This window comes from Lactuca serriola, chromosome 6 (genome assembly GCF_051521515.1).
Source record: "Lactuca serriola cultivar US96UC23 chromosome 6, Lser_US96UC23_V15, whole genome shotgun sequence".
NCBI lineage: Eukaryota > Viridiplantae > Streptophyta > Magnoliopsida > Asterales > Asteraceae > Lactuca > Lactuca serriola.
Genome location: NC_136413.1, coordinates 18,674,570 through 18,686,236, shown reverse-complemented (window position 1 = coordinate 18,686,236; position 11,667 = coordinate 18,674,570). Strand labels below are relative to the sequence as shown.

Genomic DNA, 11,667 nt, shown 5'->3' with positions numbered 1-11,667 from the left:
TAATAATCGATAATAGATAATAAATTGTGTCATAGCAAAATATGATTTTTGACATTTTTATTATGAAAACGTGAATTTAAAAATGGTTAAAGACGTGAAAAAAAAGTAATTATTAAAAACGTTTTTAAATCTATATATTCATAAGACAATCCAATATTAACTTATTATCTTTAATTTATTGCTAATGAATTTATTTTTTTATATATAACCATTACAACTCATTTTTTTTTAATTTTTGATACTTAATTGCTACTAATTATGATGTTTTTGCAAATGATATTTTTTCCAAAGACATAACAAGAATTAGAAAAATGTTTTTACTTTTTAGCTTTAAGCCTTTAATGGAATAGTTGATTAAAAAATCAAGTAAAAGAAATTGAAATAGCTTGTCGAAAGAGACCGCAGACTTTGAACAAGTGGGAGATTAATTTCCTCTTATATTTATCCAATCCAACGCATCTCTTGCAGGCTGCTTCTTCAACGACCTTCATCTCTCTCCATCTTCCCCATTTCTGGCAAAGAAAGATTGATATGTATCCCACCTCCAATTCATCTTCCGCATCTCAGACTTCAGGAGGAGATCCTAACAACATCAATGGCAGTAACGTTAACGGCGGTGGGGGAGGAGCACAGCAAGGCCTCGCTCGCTACCGTTCTGCTCCCGTCTCCTTTTTAACCACCACCGTAGACTCCGTCATCAATGGACAAACCCAACATACCACCGTCGGAAATCACAATATGGTTGGCGGAGGCGGCACCCCTACTCGCTTCTTCTCACCTCCAGATTCGACATCTTCGCAGCTCTCCACCGGAGATCGGTTACAAACCACCTCATTCCGTTTAAACGAGTTCGCAACCGCTTTTAATGGTTTGAAAGGTACATCTCAGACTCCGTCTCCGTTATTCCGGCACGGCAGCTCCCCCGCCGGTTTTCTCAACACTCTTGTTTCTTCTACCCCCACTGGTTCGTCCTTTAATTATATTTTCACACCCTATTTTACTTATGTATCTAATTGAAATCCATACTTATAATTTGTTAATTAGCAGAAGATTATATTAGCTCGGTTAAATTATATATAAAACATCTTGACCTAGAAGTTTCCATGATGATATATAGTATTCATCGGAGTACGCATAAAGGAAAACCCTAAAAATATTATATTCATAATTGCTTTCAACTTGCATTGTTCGTTTAAAACGTTTCAAAAATGATTTTTTTATCTCTATCACTGTTCGTTACCTTTTTAATGCGTATACCCTTAATTACAACATATAGGTTTATCAAATAATGCATGGTTGAAGATGTAATACACATTTTACCACCCTCGCTTAAACCCTTCAATTTCTTGATCTCTTTCTGAAATTTAATGTATTGCATATAGAACTGACATATTATTTAATATGAAATGATGCCCTAATTTAGTGAATTTCTACAGGAATGCACATATATAAAGTGTCACACACATTAGTATTCCAAAAACCAAATGTACCAATAACACCTGATAAAATCGTAGAGCCATGCACAAAGTAAATGTATTTTCATGCAAATACATGAGTATTTTTCCTATAGTTTTAAAGATAAAACAATCTTATACGATATATATCATATACTTTCAGAAACTTTAATTCTAACTTTTTTTCTTAGCAAAACTGGATATTAGCATTATTTAATTATGAAGTTTAATTCATGCAATGTATGTGTACTATTATGCATTTTTAACAGTACTCTTAATGGGGAGATTATTCATTAATTCACGAATTTCTGATGCATTCTGAGTTTTTTTATAGTTGAAAATTTGAAATGATTAATATATTAATTATTCAAAATTGAATAGACTTATATTTTACATCTTTTGCACTAATACTTTAATAGTTATTAATTATATACATACTATATATTATGCATTTTAATCTCTTGATGGGGAGATTATTCATTAACTCACGAATTTCTTATAAGTTCTGTATTTGTTAAGGTTGAAATTTTGAAATGATGAATTTATTAAATTCAAAATTGCATAAAATTATATTTTTACATCTTTTGCATTAATAGTTATTACTTATTAGTCATATATATCCTTATATTTTGTAATAAAACAGATTAGGTTTACGTACATTATATTTATCCAGTTGTAATAAAACATATCATATTTATTTATTTAAATTATAAGGGAATTTAATGAATCAATATTTTATGAATACAAGGTCTTCATTTGTTAACCAAAGCGCATATATAGCTCATGTTTAAACGAAAACCCTACTTTGAAAACAATAAACACCAATCTATATTAATTGGTTTCCATTTTCCAGTACATAACAATTCCATTGATCAATTAATTAAGTTTCCTCCCACACAGAAGATATATAAGACCTCAATTTATAAAAATTTATCCTAAATGTGTGGTATAGTTTTTAATTAATATTTTGGTATATTTTCAGTTAATATATAATTTTTACAATCAGATTTATTAGTAATTTTTACAATCAGATTTATTAGTCACATACTTATATATTTCATAATCAAATTATTAACATATATACATTCTTTTCATTATTTTCTTGTTCACATGTTCAAATTACTTATTTGTGCTAATTGGTTTTGCACTTAATTGAATTAAAACTATTTTAACATATTTATGTCGATCAATGACTATTTTCCTTTAAATATTTAACTAAATATTATATATTTTTCACACTCAATTGGAAGACATTCACATGAAACAAGATTGAACAAGTAGTTAGAAAGACCAATAATACACTGTATATGTAGACAAGTGGGACTTAAATATCATCCATTGGTTTTAAACAAAGCCCATGGTTTTGCTTTTCGAATATTTTTTTTTCTTACTGTTGTATTTGATTTTTAATTGATTAATTTGTATATATAGATTTCTTTAGGTGCACATATATATATATATATATATATATATATATATATATATATATATATATATATATATATATATATATATATTCTACAAAACACTATAAATCGAGCCCATAAAATATATACTTAAACGAATATAATCTAACTAATAATCGTTAAACAACGGTGTAAAATATCATACAATTCAAGCCCATAAAATATATACTTAAAATGTATTAATTGAAGCTTTGAATTTCATCATTTAACAGTTGTTCTTTGATTTAAAATATTAAACCGTATTACCATTATTATTTACTCTTCAATCGCGTTGACGTCGGCTGTTTTAATATCTATTGTAAGTACTTTGTATTTGTATAAAATTATATATTTTTATATCAATTTGCTATTTGAAAAATACATCGTCTTAGGCATTCAGACCGAAAAGACAAAGCATTAATTACGAACAACAAGGCTTTATAAAATATAATAAAAAACGGATGAAACTAGCTAGTAGTGTTTCTATACGTACTTGAATACACTTTTATAGATAATAGTATGTGGTATATTAAATTTAGAATTATAATTCCATCCGTCATATCTTTTAGTATATATAATTTAATTATATATTGTATTTACATTTATACTTATTTATGTTTATCGTAGAATTTTAATGTGACAAAAAGAATATATTAAATCCTGCATCGAACATAAAAATAAATAAATAAATATAAAAATAAAGTGTGTCGCAAGTTGCAATTCGCAAGTTGCAAGTTGTAATTGTTTAGTTTGAAAGTTGGTTGATTGGTGGGTAGATTCAGTGCATCAATCATCATCATAACCATTCGTACCTGACCAATCACATGTCTCCCCTTCAACCCCACCTGATCCCCACTCAAACATATGCTCGTCGCGCATGTACCAGAATCTAATTTCCATACATATATAAATCATGTATAATAATTATTATTAATCATATCAAATATGTATTTATCTACTTCATGTTATAGAACTAAAATACATACAACTGTAATCATTTTTTAAGCGATAGCAGTCATGTTTCTATCATTTAAAATTTTACGGTTGTTTAATAGTTTTTCAGATAGAATTTCTTATCGAATCCAATAATAGACATTTGAAAATATGTAAAACCGAATTAAAGGTTTCTAATTACAAAACGGTTTAAATCTAAATGAATCAAATTTAGCTTCTTACTAACCCAGTAAAAGGATTGATGTTAAATTAACATGTTACGGGTAAACCATTGATGTTGTTGTTTCTTAATGAATATATTTCGTATAAAAATCATTTTTTTTTACAAAATTTAAAAAAGGAACATAATTATATGAACTAATTGATGAGATGATAATGTAGACGGAAGGGGTTCAAGATTAAGCTCTCAACTTAGTTTCACTGGAACAAGTTCTTTTTCTCAAATATCCCAAGAGAACGACATTGCAAATTCCCTAATGTTTTCAAACTCATCGCATAACAAAAGAGCTAAGCTTGACATCAATGGTCTCAATGTCATGGATTCTGAGGTATTTAATTGGATATTTTTATGCTGATCCTACTTATTATATGGAGATAACTAATTATAAAGATGTGATTTAGATTCTATTTAATTGATAAAAAGATTATATATATACTAACAATTTAATTAAATTGAATTTTAGCTTAATTTTGGGCTATCAGAATCTGCTCTAGAGGCAGCCACGATGGAGAAGATGATGGACCTTCCTCATGATTCTGTCCCTTGTAAAATCCGTGCCAAGCGTGGTTGCGCTACTCATCCCCGGAGCATTGCAGAAAGGGTAAATCAATGTGGATTAATTCTTTTGTTATAAAGATAAGATATATAGTAAATTAGTATTATTTAAATTATGCATTATAACATGATTATATTATACACAAATTAATATGCTGATAAAGACATGTAAAATACAAATAAAAGAATGGGATAAATACGATAAAGATTAATATCATAAAATAACAACCAATTAATAATAGTTTAGTTTGATTTTGTGTTTAATAGTACAAAGGGTGCAACGGGTGGTATTCTTTGTATTTGGGACCCTTTGTTTGCTGAATATTGATCGTTTTCTTCAGATTCTTTTGTTGTAGAGGAAGGTTGTAGACTCCTAGCTGTTGCCACTTCCTTTTTTATTATTTCGGTTTATGCGCCTCAGGATATTCGGTTGCAAAGGGGTCTTTTAATTTGAACCAGTTAGTAGGTATGGTTACTCGGTGGCATGGAGTGGTACGTGGTAATCATGGGTGAATTTGATGATGATCATTTGGATTCACAACGATATGTTTTGATGTTCCACTCTCAACTTTGCAGATGATTTTAATGAATATATCTCTAATGCGAGTTTAGTTGACATCCCTTTAATTAGGAGGGTAATCCTTTATGTGGCTAGACAAAATAGGCCACTAAGATGAGCAAGATCGACCAATTTTTGGTGTATGGTGGCCTTACTGATGTTTGACAACCTTTCTGGTTTAGTCCACCAACTGATTCTTCTAACAAAGGTTTCTGTTGATTATGAGTAACATCCTCTTAGGCACATACCACAATAGTGTCCACTTTGGACCTCCCAACACGAAAACTATATAAGGGGTTATCCATCCTGAAATTGTTAGCATCCGGACATGCTTATTAATAAAGTTCTTATGGGTGTAAATAAATATATCTTGGACTCGAGGTTGTCTCTAATCTTCCAAGGATCCAGTTCATGCTAATGGGTCTTTAAGTTATGAGTTTCATCTTTAGAGGGGAGTTGACACTAGGTCTCCCTCTCTCTCCTTAATTATGCTATTATTTTTGGAGATAGAAGGATTACGTATTACGGTTTAGCCTTTCAGGAGGTTGGTTCTAAGAAGATCTTTTATGGTCTTTCTTTTGGGAAGCAGACCATGGAAACCACTCATTTTTTTTTATGCAAATGATGTGATCTTTTTAGGTTAGTAGTCTCACAAAATGTTAACAATAATGTTGTTCGTATGCTTTAATGCTTTTCTTTTTCTGTCTAACGAACTAATTAAAGTTGAATGTGCATAAAAGTAGTCTTTTAGGTATTGTAGTTTCTTCCATAGCTGTTGACGAGATGGAAAAGGATATTGGTGTGCGGCTATTTGTACTACTTTTTCTTATATGGATTTCTCGTTGGTGGTAACCTTTATCATCGATGTGTAGAAGGATGTCATAAAAAGATTACTAGCTACTAAATTGTCATCTTGGAAGGCTAAGACTTTATTTGTGGGTGATCGGCTAATGTTAATCAAGTCGTTCTTGGAATCTTTTCCGACTTATTTCATGTCTTTGTTTAAAGTGTTGTAGGCTATGACTTGAATTAGTTGGCGTAAGCTGTTGGGGTAAAAAGTCCATTGTGGTCTTGACATTGCTAGTATATTTGCGTTTAATCATATGCTATTCTGTCCAAGCAGATTTAGCGGTTTTGGTATTACCCCATTTCTTTTTAGGTTCGTATGCTAATTAAAGGATATTTATGATGATCATGGTCTTATTTGCAGCCTATGTCAACGTCCAATTATAATACTATATATGCATGCTGGTTTAATACTCTAAATGTGTGTTATGGTTTGAGGAAGAAATGTGTGGATCTATTTTCTTTTTGAAAAAAACAAATTAATGATTGGACGATATCAATCTTTTTATTGGATGCCGCCATGGAGGATTTAACATTAGTTATTAGGGCATCACACAATGCATTGAATTCTATAAAGTTCAATGGATTGCCACATCATCTTTCTACAATCCATACAACTCTATTAATTTTTTTTTTATTACGCATTCAACTCTACAAAGTTCAATAAAATGTTATAAAATGTAATATATATAGTAAATATTTATGAATTAAAAGCTTTTATTTTTCTCATTGAAGAGTTTAATGGTCATTGAACTCCAAATTCATTGATTGTTATGGTGACTTCTCATAATGGTACGCTCCAAATTCATTGATTGTTATGGTGGCTTCTCATAATGGTACGTAGAGTTTCATCCATTGAATGTAATAGTGGCTTCTCATAATGGTACAAAGTTTAATGGTCTTCATTATATTTGTAATTTTGTTGTAATATCAACAAAATGACATGTTGTTCATGTTTTTCCGATAACTTTTTTTTTTTCTGAATTGTAATAAAGACATTAAATTTATCAAAATTTGGATTGTGATACCGAGTTTCAATTTGCAAGAAGGTTCCTGTATTATTACAATATTTCGATTTGGACACAATTATTTTTCTTAATTATTATTATTAAGCATTAATGATTAATGATTATAGCACATTTGGTCGACTCGTCAACGCTTATTAATTAGTTCCAAGTTCTTATATTTTGTTGTTGATTTAGGAAAGAAGAACAAGAATAAGCGGGAAGCTGAAGAAGTTGCAAGATCTTGTTCCAAATATGGATAAGGTAGCCGTATCACTTAGATTGCATCTTTTATTTTATGATTTTTGTTTTAATTCTATTGCACCAAATACATAAAACCTATAGTCGTATCATTTTTATACCATAACATACAAAATATAATTACATATGTATTTTGGTGAAAATTCTTTTTGCAGCAAACAAGCTATTCAGACATGTTGGACCTGGCTGTGCAACATATAAAAGGCCTTCAAACTCACGTTCAGGTTGGTAGAAACTATATTAAATAATAATAAATGAATGATAAAATATTCTTTTTAGCCTATAAGTAAATTTTGTAAGTAATATATATACGTTCATTATTAATTGTGTTACGAGATTTTAAGCACCAAAAAGGGTTGGGGGCATATTGCATGTTTTCTTGACAATGTTTCTGATTAATCTTATATTGTAGATCGTGCGACATGGTTAATATTTGCTTCTTTTGTAGAACCTTAACAATGAACTCCAAAATTGCTCGTGTGGATGCAAACCCAAATGAAAATTATACTGATGCAGCAAGATATTGAAGGGAAGTCTGGTAGGGTAACACATGATGTTGATAGACATCCAAGGGATCATAAGAGTGTCATTGTTCACGTGAAAACGACTAGACGACCATGGAGTTACATTCAATGGAAAGCAAGTTAACTTTAGCTTTGGTTTAATATACGTGTTCTTTTGTATCATCCAATCCGCAGCACAACCTAATATACGCACATTTAATTCTTGATTAGGATATTTATGTAATTACAGGATTTTGGTAATGTTTATGTAATTATAGAAGTTACATCTAATTATTGGGTTGTATAACTATATCATGAGTTCCTTGTGATATTGTTTCTGTAACGAGTATATCTATCACATTCATTAATTTGATTAATTTTGTTTGTATGCCCTAAATATAAAAATTGATCATTGTGTTTCTCTTTGGTGCTCTTTAGATTTTTTTGACCCGTCAATTCTAATCTACTACTAAGGTAACAACACCTATCCCATCTATATCCACCACGAGATTTGAACCCTCGATCTCAAAGAATGGCGACAACACCTGATACCGCTGGACTATAAGTCCTTTGGACTATGTAAATTTAGATAAGATCCAAAACATATGCCCATAAACATGTCTAATCATACATGTATCATACTTTACTTATCCATTATCGCCTTTCTGGATATGGTGCTGAATTTTAGAGTCAAGTTGGCCTCATAAAAGCGAATACGATGTAATAAAACCACAAACATTATAAATAAAATCAGTATCCAATCTATTACCGAGTTTTGAACATTAATAAGTTTCAAATTTTAACCTAAATGAAATACCTACAATAGCTTTATAACTTATTCGACACTCTAAAATATGTTAAAGAAAAAATCTAGCAAATAAACCAATAGTTACCACGTTTTCGAACATGTTCTTAATGTTCAAAATGATATTTTCAACTAAATGAGTTACCTATGTAGTTTGTATACCTTACCCTACACTACGAAAGATGCTAACACACAAATCCAACCAATACAACCTTATATTTAGGGTTTCAAACTGAAAGAACAAGTTTGAAACTCATCAAGAAGTTTCGAACTCATTCTTCCTATTTGAAACCCTAACTGAAGGAACAAGTTAGGAAAACTTTAAGGAGATGAAGATATAAAAAAAAATAGTAGTAGAATTACATGTTGCTCCATTTCATGATGAGTTTCGTAGTAGAAGTTTTGAAGATGTTAGACCTTGAGAGTGCTCAAAATTTAGTTTCTGGAAAGTGTGAAAGTTTTGATTTGTAGTTTTAAATATCGATCACCACAACTGAAATACCCCTCTCTAGGCTCAAACTAAAAATGAGTTAAGAAAACAATTTTAACTTTCAAAAGTTCAATTAAAGTGGTTGTAGAAATTATGGTCCCAAACATCTCAAGGCAATTCAACATATTTTCAAAATAAGTGCAATAAACTATAACACCCAACCAATCTAGTAATTTCCTTTCTTATCTCAAAGTATCAATTATTGCAAAAATGGTCCTTACTCCCCGCGTACTTGGGGTGTTTGTTGGGTGTAAGTTGTTAAAAGGGACGTGTGTGTTTAAGAATACGCATGAGGTACTCAATGGGTATGCAGGGCGTACTCAGAAGATATGCAAACCATAATATTGAGGGTTTGAGTCGTATTTTAACCAACCTAAACTCCTATAAACCCCTTCCACCTTCAGCCTCCACCCTCCCAAACAACCCCTTGCAAACACTAATTTTCATTTGAGAATTTTGAACTATTTGAGTGTTTTGTGTCCACCCTTGAAGGAAAAGATCATTGGAGTGCACTTGGAAAGCTTCACGCATTGTATATCTTGGATTTGCGCCTTTCAAGCAACCTCTAGAAGGTATAAAGTTCTGAACTTGATGAACGCTTCACTAGATCTTGTTAGTTTTTAAGTTTTATGCATTTTGGTCCCATAATCTTGGTCTATAAATTATGAGCTAATCCAGACCTTATGAGTAGCCTTTTCAAATATTTTGAAGTGCATGGAGTCATAAAAATGTGATCTTGATCCTTTCCTATCATCCATGCATGCGTATTAGGGCTTAGAATCTTATGATATGTTAGGGTGTTAGTTTTGGATACTTTCTAGTCATGCAAAGTCATAAAGTTGGAAACTTTATGATTTAAGAGGTTATTTGGGATTAGATCTGAGACTTAGATGTAATGACTTAAAGGAATAAGCACTTAATGAGAATTATGGGAGCTGACCGAGTACGCAGGGCATACCATGGGAGTACGCATGGCATACTGGTTTAGACACCCGTAGTTTGGGAAAGGGCACTTTCTACGCCATGTGTAGAGATGGAGTACATTAGGCATACTCAGCCTGTGTTTACTTTTTGACTTTTGACTTTGACCTTTGGCCAAGGATTTAACCAAGTTTTACTTAAGGTAATTTTGGGTAATTTGAATAGTAGTTTGAGATTGGATCCTTTTATTTGTATATGTAATCTGTAGAGGCAATATTTGAAGCAGTGATCTGTTTAACTATTTTTCATACTATGAGGTGAGTTTTCCTCACTGTACTTGTGGTTCGAAGGCACCAATGCCAACCCACTAGGTTATGTATCCTAGTATACAGGATGTTGCTATGTTGTAGTAATCTGTTAGATCTGCATGATTATTTACTGCTATTATATGATTTATTTGTTGCATGTGCCGATATAGTATGGTTTGGGTTCAGGCTTTACTGCTATGTGCGTAAGCCAACACATCAGAGCATTCCAGTCTGATGAATGATTGGGTCAAGGAAATCCAGTCCGATGACTGTGGGCTAGGGGTAATCCCATCTAATGACTGTGGACCCACGGGTAATCTAGTTCGATTACTATGGACCTAACATACATGATTGTATATGTTATTTTGTGTAGGGTATTTTGGGGGAACTCACTAAGCTTTGGCTTATAGTTTGATTTGTATGGTTTTAGGTACTTCAGAGAACAGGGGAAAGGCGAAGGCCTGATCGTGCACATCATCCTAGATTTTATGTGTTTTATGATTTTAGGATACTTTGATTCATGGTAGTGACTTTTGAGAACTTGTTTTGTAAAACTTATGGATTTTTGGAATGGTTTTAAAAATGAAAATTTTGCTTTGATTTTTGGGATGTTACAAGTTGGTATCAAAACCCTGGTTCAAGAGAATTAGATAAACATTCATCTAAATCTAGACTCAAACTACAGATCTACAAAAGTTTTGAAATTATTTTCAAAACTATTTTCAAAAGTAACCAAGGAGGGATGAGATGTGTACGATCATCCGGAGCAATAAAGTATTCCCCAAGATACCCAAACTGTTATTGTAACGATCCAAAAATCGAGGGAAAATTTTTTTATTCAATTATAGTCAAAACACATATATCTTTAAATCCAAGTATTCCAAAACATTGCTAATTAAAAACATTTATCAAAGTTAATCACAAAATCACATAATGCGGAAAACATGGGTGTGTGTGTGTTGCGATCAAGTTGAGCCCCTCCTTTCCAAAATAATGATACCTGAAACCATAAACAAAACTGTAAGCACGAAGCTTAGTGAGTTCCCCAAAGCATACCCCACACAGTCCACATAATCACATAATCCATATTAGCTATAAAAGCTACGTAAACCATATAAGCCATGCATACAACATATAGGGATGTCGTGGAAACCCTCCAGGGTCTTATCCCACTGCCATGGAAACCCCCACATGGTCTTCACTAACTACCAATCAAACCATACATACAAACATACGAGCTAAACATGCAAACATATAAGGATGCCCTAGAAACCCTCTAGGGTCTTACATCGGGTGCCATGGGAACCCCCCACATGTGATGGGTTTCAGGTAAAACAAATAA

General features: G+C 31.7%; 1 protein-coding gene across 4 annotated transcripts; it reads left to right on the top strand.

Annotated features, from left to right (window-relative positions):
• The first annotated feature begins 424 nt into the window (after nt 1-424).
• LOC145059334 (transcription factor bHLH128-like) lies at nt 425-8,178 on the top strand. 4 transcript variants are annotated; one of them, XM_079007192.1, is made up of 6 exons: nt 430-877; nt 4,235-4,401; nt 4,537-4,674; nt 7,236-7,301; nt 7,454-7,522; nt 7,747-8,178. In XM_079007192.1, the coding sequence occupies exons 1-6, from the start codon at nt 532-534 to the stop codon at nt 7,795-7,797; spliced, it is 837 nt and encodes a 278-aa protein (XP_078863318.1). In that variant the 5' UTR covers nt 430-531; the 3' UTR covers nt 7,798-8,178. The 4 variants fall into 4 exon arrangements, 3 of the variants coding, with proteins under 3 accessions (XP_078863319.1, XP_078863318.1, XP_078863320.1); XM_079007194.1 differs by having other exon boundaries at nt 433-964; XR_013686736.1 differs by lacking the exons at nt 7,454-7,522; nt 7,747-8,178 and adding an exon at nt 6,769-6,869 and having other exon boundaries at nt 425-964.
• Nucleotides 8,179-11,667: the final 3,489 nt, after the last annotated feature.

Excerpts from the sequence above, each read along its gene's own strand:
- LOC145059334 (XM_079007194.1), top strand. The coding sequence starts at position 532 with ATGTATCCCACCTCCAATTCATCTTCCGCATCTCAGACTTCAGGAGGA. Across the intron at positions 4,675-7,235 it reads CCCGGAGCATTGCAGAAAGG|GAAAGAAGAACAAGAATAAG; the intron begins GTAAATCAATGT and ends TTGTTGATTTAG. Across the intron at positions 7,302-7,453 it reads TTGTTCCAAATATGGATAAG|CAAACAAGCTATTCAGACAT; the intron begins GTAGCCGTATCA and ends TTCTTTTTGCAG.